Below are 21,872 nucleotides of genomic sequence, written 5' to 3' on the forward strand. Positions count from 1 at the left end.
TGTTCCTCACTTGTGACACCTCATCTGGAATATTGTGTCCAGTTCTGGAATCCTCAACATAAGAAGGATATGGAGCTGTTGGAATGGGTCCAGAGCTACAAAGATGATCTGAGGGCTGGAGCACCTCCTGTACGAGGACAGGCTGAGAGGGTTGAGATAGTTCAGCCTGGAGAAAAGAAGGTTCCAAGGAGATCTGTTAGCGACCCTCCAGTACCTGAAAGGAGCCTACAGTAAAGCTGGAGAGGGATTATTTATAAAGGCTTGTGGTGATAGGACAAGGTGGAACGTGTATAAACCTGAGACGGGCAGATTTAGACTAAACATTAGGAAGAATTTCTTCACCTTGAGAGTGGTGAGACACAGGAACATGTTGCCCAGGGCAGTGGTGGCTGCCCCATCCCTGGAGGTGTTCAAGGCCAGGCTGGATGGGGCCTTGGGTAACCTGATCTAGTGGGATGTCCCTGTCCATGGCAGGGGGTTGGAACTAGATGATCTTTAAGGCCCCTTCCAACCCTAACTATTCTATGATTCTACGTGAAGAACATCCCATAAGCGAACAGGAAGGCCTCTGGTTTGATTTTGTCAACAATTATTTTCTTTTGTTTTGAACTTATGCACATTTCTCACATGATATTATTGAACATTTTCCAGTCTTTGTACAGATGGTGCATACCTTACTATCTCCGACTTTAACATAAGACTGTTTTGAAAAGTAAGCTCTGCATTTACTTCAATGAGGCTTGCTGTAGACTTGCGAGTTTGACATTCTGAAAAAAAACCTTATTCTTTGATGTGCTGTGCCAGATGTGTTTTCCTTACTTCTCATAGCAAATACTGAGACAATGTGATTGAAAATGAAGCATAGAGTTTAGTGTGGGTTTCTTTGAGAGCTGTCAGCATATGTAAGATTTGTTGCTGCTGTATGTACAAGTGCATGATATTCCTCAAGGAAAAGCTATCACATTTCTATTTCTTACTTTGTTATTTTTAGTTAGAAATGACACGACATTTTTACCTGTTTAAAGCAAGCTTCCACCAGATTTGGAGGGAACATATTTCTGTGAAAAAGAAAGAAAGTAACATGAGAAGTAGTAAGACTCTAGTAATATTTTGAGTAGGTGCACAGCTTATAAAAGAATTGGCCAACTGATTTTCAAAGGAATACTGAGACAAATACGTAATTCTGTATACAGTAAGTAGACCTCTGCATATAGCATTGGCCTGGTTAGCTTTGTCAGGATGATGTGTAGCAGGTTTGGATAGAACCTGGCAATTGGATTGTCTGTATCCAATATTGTATAGCAGTTCTGGTTATGAAGCAGAATATTAGATAAATTATCAAATGCAAAAAGCTCTGTTGGTCAGTGATGACTTTAAGTTTCATATTTATTAATGCTTTCTGAATCCAGATTTGTAAAGAAATTGTTAATGTTTAATGCATTTCTACTTTTCAATTTTTGCAGTCACATAGCCTAACACAGTGTATTTATTACTCGATTTAGATTGTTGTCATGATTAAAAAATAAATATTTCTGAAGTTTGAGTGTTCTTTAGGAACACATACACATATAATTATATATGTGTGTTACATATGGGGATTTGTTTCTTTGCTTTCCAGAACGGTGACATTTCTGAGGGAATTAGAAGCAGCCTAACTGAATAAATCTTGAGGAATCTGAGTGCAAACCTCTTCATGGGTCTTTCTGAAGTCCCCCTTCCTGGCAGCATGACTCTTGGAGGCCTTTCTCCATGTCTCTGGCTTCTCCAAATGGGTTAGTGGAACACAAAATTTTGGTGTCTTTACCTGTGGAAAAGCTCCCGAGTTCAAAACCTCAGCTTCCCTACTCCCTGGAATACATCTGTGACATATCAGCTCTATAAAAGAGGCATTGCAGAATCTCTGATCAAGGAGAAAACAAGATTTTATTTCTGTGCCCCTCTATTTCAAGCATTTTACTTGCCTGTTCCTGGAATTTATTTCCCATCCACACAATTAAACAAGTTGAGTAGATGCACCCAGATTGGTGGCTACAATTCAAAATTAAGATGAATAGCTAAATCAGGGATTCAAGTGAAGTAAGAGAACTGTTGAGAGTTGGAGGAAGAGGAAAGTAGAGGAATTTCATAAAAGGGCTGTGCTATGGAAGGAGGAGAAAAGACCCATGCAGACAGCAGAAAAGAAGTCTTCCTTTTGTGTGTGAAGGAATCTTTCTTTTAATATTAAAAGCAGTCTCTTTCCTTACAACAACTTGATTTGAAAATAAATCCATGTATTCTTTTGTAGCATTGTAGGGGCTGGAGGTATCACATAATTGAAAGAGATTTGGCTAGTTTATGCAGTCACTTTCTAAAATTCTCTATGTTTGTTCTCTTGTGAGTCCAAGCATTACAGTTGTTGCTATTGGTACAGAAAATGTGCAATATCATAGCCATACCTGATTAAATCAAGAAAGGCATCTGCTGCTGTCACTTGCACAATTTTTCCTTCTCTGTGCATGTTTTCTTTAGTACCTTTCCCAGGGTGGATGATGACAACAATGATGATACCAATCAGTACGGCGATGATCGTAGTACTCATGTAGTAGATTACTGCTCGGACTCCCATCTTCCCTGATGCTTTACTATCCAAGGCAGCAATTCCTAGTAAATTTAAGCACAAGGATATTCATCTCATACAGTTGCAAGTAAAGAGTATAAACTCAGAACGATGAAAATGGTTTTCTGGGAAGAGTTTTGATGACCAACATGTTTAAAGCTATCCAAGCTAAGCTGGCCCTCTTTTGCAGCTTGTACTGGCTCTGTTGTCTCATCAACCCCCTAATGCTTGTTATTATTGATTTTCTATTACAAGAGATGCAGATTTCTGTACTTTGTTAACACTTATTAGATTATTGGTCTGGTGCAGTATGGCACTCCCCGTATACCAGTGAGCCAATTAATAGTTTTGACTAGCACATTTACCATTGTCTGAAAAATGTGTCTTAGAAATGCGCAGGACCTAATTTGTAACAGTAAGAAAGAAACGAGAGTACTCTTGAGTAATGTTGATATTGTTTGCTACGATTAATGTGTACGGAGAGTTTTCTTCAGTCCCTAATGGAATGACCTCAGTTTAGTTGTCCCAAGCCATGGGAGTTTAAAACAGATTAAATGCTGTTAGCTTGTTTCAGAAAATCCTTACTATTGTATGAATAAGAGTTTAGAGCCTTTTATAAGCTTTGCAAAACTTGCAACATTAATCCTAATTCTTGGCTCATCTTAATGCATCTGATATAATGTGAGTAGTGGGGTGCTTACTGTGGCTTTTGCTAAAGTGTTTGTTCATAAGATTGCACCAACAGGGCTGCACTGTGTTTTATAAATGCAGGTGCAGTTCTGCCAAGGAAAGAGCTCTGAATATCTGAGAAAGAGTGTCTCACGAGGTCTGTCAGAAATGGAAATGTTCTTTCTCTCTCCTAGCAGGTGTAGTTACTGTTCTTCTCCTTAAAAAGTCCCCTTGCTCCTTCTACTTAAAATTTCATGTAGTCAGTAGCTTCCCCATACTTCATCTGGAGGACTACAATATATGTTTCAAAACAGTGCTGATGCTTCCTGTTGGAATCAAGCTTTCAAAGTCCAGAATGAAAAAAGAGGTCAAGAAAATATCTCTTTGCTTTATTGTTTCCTCCTATGGACCGCTGTATGGCACTGTCTAGTCCAGACTTCTGCAGACTATCCACACATTCATCTACATGTCACCTTTGAACATACGAAATATAGTGAAAGTTGACTACTGTTTGCTCTGGGTACCTGTCTCAGAGGAGAAAGCATTGAAAATAAGGCCACAGGGCTGCATGAATATAAATAACATGGGAACATGAAACTAGAATCATGAATTGGCTAACCTGAATGTTTTCTCAAATAATTGTAGATATATTATGCTTCTGTCCATCCGCTAAAGGAGGAAATATTTGCTATTGGAGTTACAGTGAAAGTACTGTAGTCACTGATGTTACTGAGATCAAGGCTGTTCCAGGCTCTGATCAAATCTCCAAAGTATAAAACCAATCACATGCTTCATACTTACCCTTTCATTTCAGCTAGTTTGCCTGTCCTTTCAGCAGAAGCCTTTACAGCCAGAGTAAGATATGAACCCATAAAATAAATCGCAAAGGGAGATCAATAGACTTGCACCCTGAATTGCTTGATTTACATACACCATACTAATGTAAGAACAAAGTGTTACTGGCACAGTAAGAAACTGAAAACGGAAACCCAGCATTTGAAGCACTTGATCCTTCATTTCTCTGCTCAGCTTTACCATCTCTAAAACTGGATGACAATGTTTGTGGTAAGTTTACATTTGTGTTTTGAAACTCTATGAGGGAAATGGTAAATAGTACCAAGTAACAAATAGGTTTTTTATCTCTAGAAACAGGAAGTAAGTCCTGTAGTCCTCTTGTCAGCGGATGGAAGATAAGTTATTTTTATAGAGTCCTCAAAATAATGCAAATGCAAATTAATGCAAATATGATTAACCAATGCATAAAATCAAAGTAATACTTTTTTGAGAATTTCAGCTCTGCTACTGAGCTACACAATGTTTATATCAGACAGCATTTGCCAAAAAAAAATTTTAAAGTATTGGCATGTAAATTAAAATTAAGTGTATATTAAAAAGTGAAAATTAAATGTGTGCATACTAGTTGAGTCAACTTTATCTTTGTATATTTTAATTGCTGTTTTATCTTCTTACTTGTTATGTCTAAGGTAGCAGCAACAGGTTGTGTGTTTTTTCATTTTAGCTAAGATCAGCTTTAAACTTAGTTCAGATCCTGAGCATGAAAAGGTTAACCTATACAGTTTGGTAGGAAGTTTTGGAAATGCACACATGTTAAATCAGTCAGTTCCAAATACCCTACATTTGTCAGGTAATATATTCAGGACCGGATGCTGAGCACTGTCAGTCTAGAGGGCTTGCAATGTACGTGCTTACTGCTTTAACCAAGCCTGGTCTTTGTACTCCACATCTAATACTAGATTCAGTCTCCTTCACTCCAAAAATCACGAGGAGTCAATGTAGGGCATATCTTACTGCTAAAGGTTGTTGTGTGGAAGGATTAGAGCTTGTGATCCAATTTTTTACTTGGACAGATTCTGGGATTTAGTGGTGAACCATGTGCAAGTGATATGTCAGGGAGCAACAGCCATGCTCTTTTGTTTATAAGCTACTTTCCATGTCGGTTTCCTATTATGCAGTCTGGTTGTCAATACATAGCCCCTTGTTTTAGGTTGCTCAGTCTCATTCTTGCTCTTGCTTATCATATAAACGACTTCTCAGCTTGAAAGTAGGGGATAGCAGTTCCTCTCTTCTTGAGCTCTAACTGCTTGTGACATGTATAGCACTAGGCATTCAAACAGAGGGATGACAGGCCCAAGTATGAACAAAGGCTATATGAGGAGGAAGGAAGCAATCACCTCAGTGACCCCTTACTGAAGAGCTGCTGGGCAGCCTCCCCTCCCGCTGAAATTAATGGGAACTAAGGGACTATCCAGGGCCAAAACTGCAAGAGCTTCCAGTATGCCAACAACAAAAATTACCTAAAAAAAAATTTTTAAAAATCTGTTTTTAAAACATGAGAAAATGAAGGGGTTTGTTTTCTTTGCATTTTAAGATGTTGACAAGATTTCTCAGAGCTGAATGGGGTTTGGAAGGTCCGTAGTGGAGAAGCAATAAAGTTCCCTCCAAAGCTTTCATGTGTCACAGACTCTTGTATTCTCAGTGTGTCCTTTCACAGCCAGCCAGCAGAACTCCCATTGTCCATGGAGAGATGTATGTGCCCCTTTCATCCTGCTCGCGGCTCTCTCCTCCACACGGCTGCTGGCTCCAGCACCTCTGCCTCCTCCCTTCTTCTCCCCTCCTCTTCCCCAGGGGGCCTGGGAAACTTTGCTGTGCCACTGGTCCCCTTGCACAGGGATACCTTGAAGTTGTCAGGGCAACCTGAAGCAGAGTGCCTGTAATCTCTCCCAGCGTGTGCATGCACACAACGTGAATGGGAATGGTTTTTTAGATACTGATGGGGAGCGAGACAGACAGGGAGGGAAGAAGGGAATTGAAGAAAGAAGGAGGCAGGCATAAGTCTATAAAATGGCAAACAAGTCCAAGCCCTTACCCCTGTGCTCTCCCTTCACCTACTCTTTCCCTCTCTTGAGAAGTAAGTGAGGAATCAGTCACACTGAGTGAAATAAAGACATGACAAGGCATTCTCCAGAGTGTCAAGGCAAAAAGCAAAGTACTGTATTGTTGTTCTTTAACAGAGGTGTTACAGAAGAATTGAAAATATTTCAGGTTGTAGACAAGGCAGCAAGCAAGAAGGTAGATAGATAGTTGCGAGAAAGAAGAAACAGAGAGAAAGCATGGATGGGAAAGGAGAAAAAAGTCTAGTTAAGACAGCTTGCTGAAAACTCTGATTTTTTAATCTGATAGTTCTGATCATGCAGATGAATTGCCCATGGCTCTGCAAATTAGCATGAACTAATGATGCAGCAACTTTTCTGAATAGTAACTATGCTATGACTAGTTTTCTGTCCATTATATTATTTCATATTATACTTACAATTCTAGATTATACAGAATTCTAGAATTTACTTCTAGAATTTACTTCTAGAATTTGCTTTTATTGTTTTTAATTTTCTTGACACTGAAAGCATGCTGTATATATTCTATGTGTAGTCTTGGATTCTGCTGGGGCAGACTAAAGCAGAGGGATTGTACTATACTCTGCAGTAAGATCAAAGGTAAAATATACTGAGAAAATTTTCTTTAGAAAACATTTAAGCCAATGATAACTTTGGATCTACTTGTTCAAAAATAAATTCCAAAGAATTATTTTAAAAGCAAAAAAGCAAAGCCTATAATAAAATAGCCTACAATTTCAGAAAATATTCTCTACTTAGTTAGAACAACTACATCAATTGTGGTTTTTGTTACAACAATCAATGTCTTCAATCCATAAGTTATGAGCTATTTCAGTCAGAGATTTGAGTTTCAGCACATATTATCCTGTTACAGTTCCTAAGAGTGTCTCTCTGTGTGTTCTTATTTAAAAAGAAGGAATATTCATATCCATATAACTGGATGGAATACGCATATTTGCCACAGTGATAACTGGCTGGCAGCTGGCAAGATTGAGGCCTTTTTTCAGTATGTAAACTCACAGTCAACAAAGCATTCCTGGACTTACATTTGTCTTTAATGTTAATCACTAACTAATGTGGTTTGCTGAATCGGGGCCCATAGCTACACAGTTTTTAAATGGGATATTTGTCTTTGCACTAAACAGTAAATAGTATGCTGCTGAAGAACTGGGCAAGTAGCAGGATTAATTCTCTTTTGCCTGTCCTAAAAAGCCCAGTGACTACTTAGGACTGATCCTAGTATGTTCAGTGATGTTATCAATGCCAGACTAAGAAAGATTCTGTCACTGTGGGAAGCACGTCTGCATGTGAGTGTATGCATATATGCAAGCCTATAATTTCAATTTGAAAAGAATTAAAATGCTCAACTACTGCTTCAGTGTTGAAAGTCCCTGTTTTTGAAAGCATTTATCTGCCTTTTAAAAACTTCTGCAAAAAATAAGAAATTTTTGTGTTTGCTTTCCTATACTAAAATTCTTGTGTTTATAGCAAGAAAATCTAACATTTTGCCCACGTGATTTTTAAATTTTGGGTGCTTTAAAATTATTTTTGATGAATAATGATGAACATTTTAAATATAGAATAGATAGTTTAGTTGGAAGGGACCTTCAACTATTCTGACTACTGTTAAGGGCATAGTCCAGGTTTGAGACATTGACCACCTCTACAGGAAGTCTGTTCCAGTGTTTGACCACCCTCTGGGTAAAGAAATGATTCCTAATGTCCAGTGTAAACCTCCTCTGGCACAGCTTTAAACCATTCCCACATATCCTATCTCTGGATATCAGGGAGAAGAGATCAGAATTTCCCTCTGTGATCAGAATTTTCCCTCAGGAAGCTGCAGAGGGCAATGAGGTCATCCCTCAGCCTCCTTTTCTCCAGACCAGGCAAGCCTGAAGTCTGTAGCTGCTCCTCATAGGATAGTAGTAATCCTACTCAGCATGAAGGGAACCACGGATTCAGAGCCCTGGTGTGTGCACTTGGCTGAGGAGGCACCATCTGTGGGCATGTGACAACACCTCCATGTCAGAATTCCTCTGAGACATATAGTTATGTTGTTGCAAACATATAAAATGGTGAATCAGTTGTGAATGAGTGTGCAGAAGAATCTGCGTGTTCTGGTTCTTAGACATATTAATTATGGTCATGATGGATTCTTTCCTTATTCAATATATTAGAACTGCATTGGTGACACTTCCTTGCTAATGTAGATTTTTATATAAATTTCCTTCAGCTGTTTTGGACTCAGACTTTATAAATAAAACATTATGAACAGAGAATCTTTATATTACTAATTTTTTTCCTGTTTATTTTTTACTGTCTCTTCATTAGAAAATTATAGTTGCTTGTTAGGGACTCTTATGGTGGAACAGCGATAATGGCAACTGTTGACTCAGGAGTGTTGCCCTAATTTTGTTTCTTTAAGGTTGTCTTTCACTCCCCTAATGAAGCGGTCTTAAATGGGCTACTCCCGACCCCCTACATCCACAAAGCACTGTGTGATGAGTAAACTCTCAGTGTGAGACTCCAAGAACAATCCCTTTTGTGTATGTTGATGAGGATTTGTGGAAATGAATAGCACTGTGGAAGGTCATGGTAAAATATGCTGATGGAAAAATTGTAAGGAAAAGCACTGGTTAGGTAAAGACAGTAGAAGTATTGCCCAAGTTTAATTAACATGATTAAACTCTAGAGATTTATTTTGATAGCTGCTGAGCATGTCCCGAGTGGTGCTATGAATTCTGGGAAAGCAAATAATATTTAAAGCTTTGACAACTGATTCCTTTACAAGTTAAGGTCCAAAATAAGACCAAATTCTACATTATTAATTTTAATAGCAGTAGTGGTTGAAAAACAAAATTGCAAAGCAGTTTCAAAGAACTATATGCATCTAATTATTAAGTCAATGCAGCTAGTGACTTCCTGAAGCCACATAAAATACATCTCTGAAACAGCCCTGCATGCCTTTTTGCATGAACTAATGGGACAAGCTGCCCCCAAACCTCACTTGAACTTACCCTTATTTGAATACAAAATTTAAATAATGAAATTAGATATTTTATAAATTTTTCCAGGTTTGTTAAGAACATTGGGCAAATACTTCACAGGAAGATTAGAAGTTGTATTTTATCCAAAATTACAAGACTGTTATTAAGCCAAGCTGACAATGAAACCCACGGCTGTGATATAGTAATGCAATTCAGGAAGCCAATCTAATGGCTACAGGTGTCTCCCAAAGGACTAGACCTAATCTATAGCTTGCAGTCCTGCCTAATCCCTTGCCACAGAAAGCTATCAGCTTTACATTTTGTAAGGTTAGTTTTTCTCTTAATTTGTCATTCTGAATAATCTCAGAATTGCATTATGTGCACACCCAGAACTTGTATAGAGGCAGGAGAGGGAGAGCATGTCAGGGGGCAGAAAAGTAGCATTTTGGCAGCAGCTTGTCATTACTTCAAGTTGGTTGTATTTTAAGCTGCATCCTTTGCTCTTTGGTCAGTATTTCTAAAGCAAGTTAAGCATTCTTTACTTCCCCTTGCTTATCTTTAAGCTGGCTCTGTTCTCACAAGGTAACTGAGCAAACAGCATCCACCATTTGACGGCAAGGAGAGAACAAGGGTGTGTGAAAGATTAGTTATCTTGTAAAAAATTATGACAGTAATCTATGCTGAAAAGTATTTCCTGGGTCATTAAGTATAGCGTTCTGATACAGCAGGTAAATATATTACACAGTATCAGTTAGAAATTTATTGGGCCTGAGGTTCAAAACAGTTGCTATTTTTACCCTACGTGTTTTCATGGTAGAGTATTCCACAACCTTGCTCAGATCTTCCTCTGCTTATTTCCATGCACAAATAACTTGATTGGTCAATAGTTCAATGTCCAGATGGAGATTGAGTGGTGTCCCTCACAGGTCCTGATTGGGACCAGTGCTGTTTAATGCCTTCATCAATGACACGGGCAATGGAATTGAGTGTACACTCAGCAAGTTTGCAGTCAACACCAAGCTGAGTGGTGCAGTTGACACACCTGAGGGGTAGGATGCCATCCAGAGAGACCTGGACAGGCTTGAGAAGCAGGCCCATGTGAATCTCATGAGGTTCTACAAGGCCAAGTGCAAGGTCCTGCACCTGGGTCAGGGCAACCCCCAGTATCAACACAGGCTGGGGGATGAAGGGTTGAGAGCACTCCTGAGGACAAGGACTTAGGGCTATTGGTGGATGAAAAGCTGGATATGAGCCAACAATATGTGCTCACAGCCCAGAAGATCGACAGTACCCTGGGCTGCATCAAAAGAAGCACGGCCAGCAGGTTGATTATGCCCTTCAACTCTGCTTTGGTGAAACCCCACCCGGAGTACTGTGTCCAGCTCTGGAGTCCTCAGCACAGGAAAGACAAGGACATCTTGGAGTGGGTCCAGAGCGTGGCCACAAAAATGATCAAAGGGTTGGAATGCTTCTCCTGTAAAGACAGGCTGAAAGAATTGTGGTTGTTCAGCCTGGATAAGACAAAACTCTGGGGAGACCTTATTGTGGCCTTTTCATACTTAAAGGGGGCCTATAAGGAAGATGGGGGCAAACATTTAGCAGCACCTGTGGCAATAGGACAAGGGGTAATGAGAATAGAATTAAACTAGGTATAATGAATAATTTTTTTATGCTGAGGATGGTAAAACCCTGGAACCTGTGCACAGAGGTGGTAGGTGCTCCATCCCTGGAAACATTCAAGTTTATACTGGGTTGGGCTGTGAGAAAGCTGATTTGGTTGAAGATGCCCATGCTCATTTCACTGTGGTTGGACTAGATGACTTTTAAAGGTCCCTTCCAACCCAAACTGCTCTATGACTCTTCCTTTGAAGTTCTTCTCTGTGTTAGGACATAGTCAGTCAGTGAGGGCAGGGGAGAATTCCATACACTTCCTCTCACTGTGCTTGCTGTTGCTAAATAATTTATAAATGCTGAAGTATTACACCTAGCAGTAAAACGAAATATGTACATATGGTACACTTAGATGCTGCATTTATTGAATGACAGTGATATTTACATTACTACAGGAAACCTCTTGCAGGAATATGCTCTACTGTTCTAAAAATTATAGTTTATTTATTTTTGGGGTTTGCGATATAATAGAATATATTTGGAGAATCAGTAGGAAAGTACATTTCCTGAAACTCACATCTGCCTGAGAAGGACCCTGCTGTGGAGTTGTTTAGATACCCATTTAACTCTTCGCATTATTCCATCTTTTGCTCAGAGTATTGGAATGTGCCAAACAATATGCTTTTTGAAGGGAAACTAGGGAGTAATTTATCTTCTTTATGTGTGCTAAGCAGAGCAGGAGGGAGAGGCAAGCAGGGATTCACAGCAAGCCATGGAGCAGTGATTAGTAACAGCTGACAGTCTCAAACCAAGACTCTCTTTCTTTGGTTACCTCATTGTAATAATAGAGTACAAAGGACTGACTGTCTTCAAGCCAAGAATCAGAGACCCAGGAACACAGAAAATAGCAGCTCACAATTTTTTCGGTAACAAAACACTGCTGCTACCTGCACAGTGCAATTCTAAAATGACATCCTTTTAATGTCCAGATTTTTTGACTAAGTTTTCCTGGAAATGGAATTCTTTGCTGGGACATAAAGCCACTTATTTTCTGTATCAGAATTGAAAAAAAGAGCACATTTACTTAAGAAAAATCATAAAGTAGCATGGTAAATTATTTCAGTTTAATTAGGAGAAAAGTTAATTGTGGTAGCTGATAAGCCAAAGCATGTTAAGTTAGGTACAGGACATGTTGCTACACGACTGAAATAAATATGTTAGTAGTTGTAAGACTTCTACCCTATTCCCTAAGGACAAAAATATTAAATTTCACTTACTCTGAACATATTGCCAAAAATATCTACTTTACACATGAAGTGCACCTCATCCTGGTGAGGTACCACTGATAAAGATAACCTTGCCCTTTGCCTTCTGGATGGTGTTAAGCACATTACTTAGTGGTCCATAAAATTCCATAATGCAATTTCTTAACACGAGTGTGGAAACTTTTAATGTGCTAAAATGCTGGTCTGAGTTTTGGCAGGCCGTGCTTAGAGTCCTTCACTGACATGTTTTTCTGTGTGCAGCACTTATTAAACAACATTCCACAAATCTACAGTGCTTCTGTTATCTCTCTAGCTGTATAGCATGTGATGAAGCTATAAGCCATTCACTATGCTAAATCACTCCTGATCTACTTTAGCTACTACTGAAAAAATAATAGTGACATACTTGAGAATACAGATCTAAAATTAGGGATATCCATAAAAGAACAGTAGCTAGTAAATGCAGCCTAATGTAAGAATGCATTTGCTTTTACTTCTTCAATAAGTAACAGATGTCTAAGGAGACATTTTTGTTTAATTCCTAGAAAAACAAAGTGAACATAATTTTAGTCAGAGAGGTACAATATTTAAAGAATGGAAAAATAAGGTTGCCCATTGAAAAAATGATGAGATTTATCTCTATCTGCTCACAAAATGATGTGGAATTTGGCATTGTACTGGTCTGTAACCTTCTCACTCAAAATATGATCAAGTATTGTTGGGCAATCAACAATTCTGGAGCACAAGTTCTTGGCTTCTTCATGAAAACTTCTAATAACAGGCTGTATTACAGTGATAGTGTCTTTTATTTGAATGATTGTCTGCCAGGATCCGACACTAGTTAAGTTAATTTTATAGAGTTCATGTGGCATCCATCATTTCAAAAGAAGCTTTGCCCAGTTGGATGTGACTCAACTAATATTTGAACTAATGGTAGTGTTTTATGAATGCAGCTGGTAATGCCTTTGGATTTCTACTTGGAATTTTAATTTTAGCACAGTTTTTAAATCTGTACAATCATCTTTCTTTGCTAATTCAGTAATTTTAAGGTAATCTGGGAAAGAACAGTGTGACACTGCCATGAGATATGTTCAACAAGACTTGATTTGTTTTGAGTAATCTGAAGTTGCTCTAGTAACTGCCCACTCACTAAAGAGTCCTGCGTAATATTTTTATTGCAGTAGCTCCTGTCTATTCTTGTACTAGGTTTAATAATAGTCAAAATTGCTTTGTTTCCTTTTTTTTTTTTTGAGAAAAATTGCCAGTGATACAACACTGATTAATGCATCTATATCCCACTTAAAAGTGATAAATTTTCATTTTGCTTTCAAGCCAGGAGTTCATTCATCTGCTGTTGTCTGGTCCATTTATCTTCCAGAGAATTTATCTGAGTTGCTCATGGAGTTGCCTCTTTCCTTTTTGTCCATGTTACATGCACCCTGCTATTGTTTACACATTCTCGTAATCCTTTTACTTTATTACATTCCTTCTCATGTGTTGCATATTTTTTTCAGTTTGTACCATTTTGCAACAGTACATATGCTTCCATGAGCTATTCTTGATGTATGCACACTTTGTACTGATTTCCTCCTCTCATGCTCCAAGTATAATACTAATTTCCACCAAGTTGTAGTGCTATATGCGTTCACATGAAGGTACACAAATCACTTTGAATGGTGCTCCATGCTGCTGTTGCTATGCTGCTCCCTATATTGATACAAAATTAGCTCAGTTATCTATGACAGTGAAGTCAGCAATGTCAACATAACGTCTTCACAGCCTGAGAAAGTTTGTCCTCAAACACACCCCCAATACTCTATTGACTTCAGTGCAGGACCTACCGCAGTGATGCCTCAGTCCCTCTGATAGTTCAGGTACAAATTAGATGCACCACTACTTTGTATTATCTATCTGTGTCAAAAGCAAATGCAAGGAGATTTTTTATGTCTCTATATAATTTGCTCTAGAAATTACACAACATTAACAAGCCTGACCACACAGATTACTTTTAAATTCTCATTTTTCAAAGAATCACATTAACTTGGATTTGATAAGAAAAATTCTCTATATTAAGTTTTATATAGCAAAAAAAATGAATCTTGTATCTAGAAACAGTATGAGACTTCCTTTATTGAGTATAGCAAAGTCTATGTAAAGAGTGTGGGATGTGATGCAGAACATAATTTGAAAAAGTATGTCTACACATTTTAAAATTTATTTACTAGCAGTATTTTAGAAGTTAGTATCTTAATAATAAATAAGAACATCCTACTGCATAACATAAGCATTTTCCCCATTTTTTCCTGGGCCACAGTAGTAAATCATAATTTAATTATGCCCTAAATCCTACCACACCCAAAGAATTTAATGGGTAACAATAAAATCAACTTTAGGAAAAAAATTACTTCTTATTTGTGAATGCAAGGTTCTCTGGTAATATGCTGTATGAATACCAAGGAGTAATTATTTTAGCTGCAATTAGTCTATTATATTTTAAATTGTCTTTATAATTTGGGTTTCTTTCACAATTCAGTAATGATGTTAAGGCTGTTCTGAGAACTCATTATGAAAGTGTGGAACTGGAGTTTCATGTGAACAGGCTTTTGTTTTCCTTCTTTCCTCTCCTTTGTTTTGGTGACCTCTTGAACTTTGGGTCACTGATGCAGTTACTGCCTTGCAACATCAAAGCTGTACATTTTTTTCTTTGTCTTTCTCCACCTCACAGACTTAGGAGGCAATAGAAAGAAGTTTAGACTTCCTCTGTAGTGCCTGACGGTAGCAATCAGTGCTTTTTAATAATATTATCAAGCTCTTCTCCAGGATGTTGCAGTATTAAGCACAGCTAAAAAGTAGCTTTTGGCTTCCACAATTCAAATGTTATATAGTTGCCACCTCAGCACCATCTGCTTGCAGGCAAGATTGAGGATATTAGTATCTATGAGACGTCTCATGTACCAAAGAAAATATCAGCTGATTTAAAACTAAAGGGATGAAAAGAGACTCCTTTTTGATCACTATTATTGTTGTACTGTGTTGTGCCCTGGAACAGAAAAGAAGCTTATTTACTTTTTAATGAACTATTAAACATCCCATCTTTAGTTTTAAAGTTTTATTTTATTTATGGGCCATTTGCCCAGCTTCATTAGTCTTGAGACAGATATTAGCCAGGCTTAGTAAACTAGTGTTCTCTAGCTGTGTTTTCAGGGTTTGGGGAGTTAAGAGATACTACAGTTGCAAATACTGGACAAAGCTGATTTTCAGTGCAAGAATGTATTCATTAATGAAATAGCCATTCATTAGGTGAACTCTTGACCAAAACCTACTTCTTCTCTGGCTCTGAAAAGAAACTATAGTCACTGGAGAATCTCTGATATTATCTAAGTATTCAGATCTAAGTTAGAAGTGGGTGGTGAAATGTCATAATAAAGTAAGTATTTAGCTTTGCGTACGAGTGGAGAGAAAATAAGGGAGCTGTTTATGGAGGAAAGAATCACCATCGGTATGCTAATTCTAATTCACATAGAGTACTTCAAGAATTAAGCTGTGGTTTTCTTTTTCTTAACTACTGCCAGTGGTCTAAGGAGGAAAAGGTGTAATTATCTGAAAAAAAATTAAATCTGCTTACGTACATATTACAAACTGAATCCTCACCCTGAAAACGTGATTAACTGAGGCATCTAAGTAAATGTTTGTGTTAATGTCCTTAGTCCAAAAACCCCTTCACATCTTGTGATATGCTTGAAGCCCTTCAGACTCTCCAGTGAAGTAGAAGAGATGAGTATTGGTTAAAGATTAATAGCAGATCTGATAACTTTTAACTATTCACGAACTACAAGTCATGCTCTCCAAATACTGGAATACACTAACCCCAGTATTTTTTTCAAGTAAATCCTCTTTGTTGTGTAACTCTTGAGTTTTCAGATATAGTCAAGATCTCTTTCTGAGCTTTTCTTCACAACCAAGGGCTAGGAATTTAATTCACTTTAATACTTTGACTTCCATTAAGAATAACACTAAGACCTGAAAGAGTCTGTTGGCATGAGAGTTGAACACTCAACCATTTTCTTTACTTGCATGTTTCTTGCTCAGTATTAGAATTGAATTCTGATTCAATTGTGTGATACTCTAGGGAAATCTATCTTTACAGTCCCACAGGACATGGTCCCATAAATAATGAGACTTTTTTTTTTTTGCACAAGCCTTTCTGTATCCTAGTAGCTTTTACTTCTCCTTGTAGATCAGCAGTGGTGATCTGGTTTTGATAGACTCCTGCAGAGAAAAAGGACCTTTCAGGATACTACCAACAGAAGGAATACACGGAACTTTTGTATCTGGTGAGCTGAGGAACCAAAACGTAAGAATTTGCCATCCAAGGTGCTTTTCTTGCTACTTTGCTAGATATAACTATGCTCACAGTAGCAGGAACTGAAAGTTTGTGGTATACTAAATTGTCCTGCTTGCCTAAGTGTGCAAACCTCTGAGGAATCTGTGTTTATTCTGATTACGAGTCCCTCTTTCAGATGGAAATGCCATGTTTCACAATGATGAATGCTTAGCCAAGATAAAAAATGTTTAATCTACAAACTTTGTTGACCTGAGAAACATTGAGATAGGTGACTCCAGAAAGGCTAAACTTGAGAATAGGCAGGGGACTTAAAGAAGTTCTTTTTCCCAGTTTCTGGAATTCAGATGGCACTTGCTACCTTCAAGAGATAATCAGAAGGACTTTCAGGTAAATTGAATTAACTTTGCTGTGGTATGTATCAGTAGCATTATTCAGTCAAACCTGGGAAGATCAGTTTCTAGAGAGAATTGAAGGAAAAAGGTCTTTTGTAAATGGGGCAAAGTGTCATCAGAGTGGCCCGAGTAAATTACCTGAGGCAGTACACAGGAGTGACAGAGTACACCCAGACCTAGCCTAGGCTTTCTTTCACCACAAAAACCAGTCATTTCTGTGACTGGTGGTATGTTACAAGAGTTTTGCATCAAACTTCAGCAGTATGACATCACCTTGGACTCACTTGCCTGACGAAGACCAGATATGACTTTGTAAGCCTGAAAAAGTTCCAATCAAGAGACTTTTCACTCAATTTTAAAAAGGCTGGCACTTCTGTAAGCAGATTCTAGGCTTCAGCAAACATTTTTCTGTGCTCATGGCTGTCTCAGGCACTCATCTGGAGACACCACTGCGATGAAGTAATTAGAAACAGGTATTTTACCCTGTGCCAGCCACACCTCTGCAAAAAGTTGACATCTATGAAAAGGAACTGTGACACAATTAGAAGGCAATTTCTAGAAAGTCCAAGCAAGTTCTTAACTCTTTGCAGTGATATCTTTTCAGGGACCCTTCATGCCATATACAACTGAACTGTCTATGCTTTGCTGCACCAGTTTCTCAAGGTCTGAACTGGAGGATATAGAATATATTCAGAGACAGCCTGGAAGAGAAAGTGAAGGAAAAATATACACCCATAGGAACTTCTTGATGATAGGAACTCTAGGTGATGCAGGATGTGTTTTGTGACCCTCTAACATGGAGCCTTAATTCCAGATGTCGCTGATCCCTAGTTTTATCTGTGGTCTCAGGAAATCATTAGATATTTCTGTCCTGAGTGTGTCTGTTTCCTCTGTCTTGTCCTCCATCACCAAGGAGATATGTGTCATGTGGCCAGATATCAAGATGAACAACTAGCCTTCCTCTTCTTCCAGACAATCCAACATCACTGGAACCCAGATCCAAGGCTTCAGACCCGTAGCTCTTGTGGTGCACAGTGACTTTCCTCATTCTTCATTGCTCAGAACTAAGGTGGGGCAACCAGCAGCACTATCAAGAGTCAAGTATTCAGTATCTCTGCCTCCGGTAATGATGATAATGACTGCTCTGCCTTGTAGAAATTTACAGTACAAATACACAGCTGGAGGGCAGCACATAAGAGATGCAGTGATTCATTTTGATAAATAAATGAAATAATATAGGTCAACAACTGCTCAAGTTCAAAACACGGAAAAAGAATCAGGGGTGAAAATAAGGACCTAATGCTATCTTTAGAGTCTCCTGTTTCTGAAAAATGACAGCTTTCTGCATGTGTTGGAGTCTGCAGTGAGTCTTTCTGCAATGATTTCTGTAGCTGATGCAGAAAGTTGGAAAGTATTTTGTGTCTGTCAGATTTTACAGCATTGATGAAAGGACAATATGTGTTACTTCTGCTCGTGCGCAGGTACTCTGAGTAATGTTTCTGGTGTCCCCAAAAGGAACGCTCAGTAACTTTCTCAATTAGACCGTTTCAGTCTTCACAAGCAGTTACAGCAAAGACAAAACAACAGGGAAGAAAATGCAATGGGCCTGTGCTACATCACATGTAGGAAATGGAGATGCAGATCACAGCTTTCAGGTTAGAAGTAACGAGGTGAAAGGAGTAGGAAAGTGAAAGCTGTTGAAGTCTGAATGAAGCATCTGTGTACCAAACTATCACTGGGTGGAACTCTTCACAAAGTGTCAGGCTGCTTTTTGTCACACTTTGGTAATGGCTCTTACACTGTTGTTATGTGTCAACTGCAGAAGAGTGACATTATTAAGAGCTGTTGAAATTGTTGTGCGTAGTTATTTCCTTTTTTTCTTGACATACAATTTATCTAATTTTTTTTAATTTTAAGTCTAATTTCATGTAAATTGAGTGAGTTTAAATTTGTTGAAGGTGAGATAATTCTATGAGTTTTTGCTTGGTTTTGAACTGGCTCTTAAGAGAGCTATGCGGAAGCTATTGTCAGTAGTCATCACCTTAGATAAAGTGGTAAGTGAAATCAGAGAGATCCCTTCAATCCAACATGAAATTCTACGGAGTGCAACAACAGCATGAATCTATGGGAAATTAGTCAGCCCCATGGCTGGCCAACCCGTTTCTTTGTCTTCAGCTCTACCCTACAACAGATTCTTAGTGAAAGACTATGAGAAACAAAAAGACAGTGTTCACTGCCCCTGCTTGCTCTCCTGCATTTAGCCACCAGTGCAGACGAGGGGCTTCCTAAATCACTAGTTCCCCAAATGTAATAGTCAATGATGGCTGTGTCTTTGAACTCTCTAGTTTCATTTTGAAACTATTAACATCTGGGCTGTACTGTACAACACAATTTAATTTCGTGCTATGTGAAAAATTACTTACTTTAATTTATTACAAATGCGCTCCTTAATTTCCTTTATTATGAAAAATAATTATGAGATATAGTAATAAATACTTACTCCATCTAAGCCTCTAGAAATTATTCATTATTTCTACAGACTTTTACTGTGATCTTCTACAGCTGTATCTTTTTCAGGCCAAGAATGGTCATCTGTTTAATCCTTCCTTGCACTTCACTAGAACTCCTTTCCACTAATCAGTCCTGTCGGCATCTCCAGACTGTTTGCAGTGTATCTGAGAACTCTTGACTGTGTACTAATGGCCAAATGAGAGCTTGTGATTAGGTGCACTACAGGTGTAGCATGTTCCCTTTTCCCAGATGTATTACTTTGGACTTGGTACCATTCTAGTTCATCCATCACGTTATCGCAGACATTCATCATTGAGAATGTAGCTCTTTACAGTTTCAATCTTCAATATCCTGAATAAAATGCTTGCTCTCAGTGTCCAAATTCCAAAAACACTGAGTAGACTTGGTTTGGCATTTTGGTTATTTTGCTGTACACAATAAAAAATTAAGTCTTCTCCATTTACAATCTAATGTAGCTACTCTCACCTTTTCTAATATATTTTAGATTTTTAATTTTCAGATATGCTGTTTTTCTGTAACCAATTACTGTTGGATTAAACTAAAAATCTTGTTATGAGTTTCTCTAAGATATATATAGTCCTTCTTTTATTGAGACAGAAATGTTGATAAAGAGACAGTGCGGATTTAGCATGGTCCATCAATGTTCAGGCAAGATGCTTTAATTCTTACATGTTCTTCCAAGTAGTTTTTGTGTTTTATTTTGCCAAAAACTAGTCTGTCAGCAAGCAAAGTCTTGATGCATTTGAACTAAGATAAAAATCAAAACTAAGTCTCTTACTAATATTTTGTGTATTAAAAGAAAGACATAAGTAAAAAACTAACATACTCCTAGGATGTTAATGGATTAGTTACTTATAGCAGAATTACTACTGTGGGTGATACCTACAAGGTTCCTCTGTAGAAAGCTTCCAAGACAAATATACAGGTAGCTGAAATAAATACACTGACCATCTAAAAGATACTTCACTCATTGAGATTATTGTCAATTCATTTATTTCGCTTATAACTAGAGTCAACTGAGATCAGTCTAAAACTTTTCACTGATTTGATGGTTCTCGAATATTTTGACTTCTCAAATAATTTCTTTAGGATGTGCAAACCCCAGAGAATTCTGGGAAAATCAGAAAATTTAAATTTTTTTTTTTTTTTTAATTTGGAAAAGGGGTTCGTTGTTCTGGTAACCAGCTAAATTGAACTAACACTGACTATATGTTTCATACTTTTTATATATGAACAATATAATCTGAATCAGGAATGTTATATTCCTAAAACCGGAATGCAGAAGAGTTAAACCAATTTTTCTTAATATTTTTTAGCTCCGAGCTTTACTGTGAGTACCCAAGATGTTGTGTAGGCACTGGTTATTCTGCCAGAATGAATTAAAATGAATTTTTGCTAGGTTTCTCCTTTTTCTCCCTGGTAGAAGGGTAGCGCAGGCTCCACAACATTTGTTCATCTCTCTGAAATCTGGCTTATTTCTCATCTGTTGAAATTAGTGGCTATAACTATTTGTGGCTCATATGAAACAGCACCTGGGACCTTGTAGTAAGTGATAGCCTTTTTTTCCACAATAGACTTGTCAGTGAGTAGACAGGAGAACACTGCAACTACAGAGAGATTTCATGCAGCGCGGTTCCTGCATCCACAAACAGAATGGGTTCTCAGACTATTTTTTGAAGAGGTGATGCACAGGCCTTGAACGATACGTTCCTATTGTGTGCTCTGATGTAAGGGGTTAGGATACTTTATGTTTTCTGCTATTAATTTTATATGTTAATAAAAGACATTAAAACTAACAGCATGAAAAATGCTAGTAATTTACTAGAGGTTAGATACTTTAATAAGATTTAATAGCATTTGATAGATTTAAATATATTTGATAGGTTGTTTGCTGCCTCATTCCAAATATTGAAAAGGCAAATATCAAACTTAATTTCTTAAATTTAATATCAGAGACTGCAGCATTTTCTAGAAACATCTCTTTACAGGAGTCTGGATATAGCTGTTATCTAGATGTGGGAGGCTTTGCCATTGTATCCTAGTTTAGGTTGCTAACTTCAGGAGAATGGTTTATCTTTAACTTCATAGCTAACACATTCCTGTTAAACAGTTCTATCTGGTGGAAAAATGATCCATTTATGCATTTCTGACTTTCAGTGATATCATTACAGCTAGCTGTGAGCAGTCACTGGGTAACTTTGGGTGCAGTATTTCTACAGCAACTATCGTAATGGTGGCCCATTCTTGCTGTAATTATTTGCATAAGTTTATTTCCATCTGTACAGCAATATAACTAAAATAACAATGTGCTTTGCATCTGCTAAGTTGTGGCACCTTAATCTCCACGTCTCCATTAAAATTTCCGTTGTATATTGTCATCTTCTTTTTTGCTTACAAGCTATAAAATCCTTCACCAGCACTACATTTGAAAGGAGAAAGAAAGCAGAGATACAAAAGGAAAACGTAATTTGCCTAAGATTATACAACATGTCATAGTCTAAGTTTTCCACATTTTACATCCATAAGTTGCTTTAGGTAGAATTTAGCTTTGCAGCAGTTGAAT

General features: G+C 37.9%; 1 protein-coding gene across 1 annotated transcript in view; it reads right to left on the reverse strand.

Moving 5' to 3' along the window:
* The window catches only part of SLC1A3 (solute carrier family 1 member 3), a 65,240-nt gene that overhangs the window by 18,050 nt on the left and 25,318 nt on the right, over positions 1-21,872 (reverse strand). The window contains exons 4-5 of the mRNA XM_069880113.1: positions 2,436-2,640; positions 1,016-1,058 (exon numbers count right to left, since the gene is read on the reverse strand). Coding sequence (XP_069736214.1) covers positions 1,016-1,058; positions 2,436-2,640 — 248 coding nt within the window. The remainder of the gene's footprint in view (positions 1-1,015; positions 1,059-2,435; positions 2,641-21,872) is intronic.

This window comes from Phaenicophaeus curvirostris, chromosome Z, assembly GCF_032191515.1.
Source record: "Phaenicophaeus curvirostris isolate KB17595 chromosome Z, BPBGC_Pcur_1.0, whole genome shotgun sequence".
Classification (NCBI taxonomy): domain Eukaryota; kingdom Metazoa; phylum Chordata; class Aves; order Cuculiformes; family Cuculidae; genus Phaenicophaeus; species Phaenicophaeus curvirostris.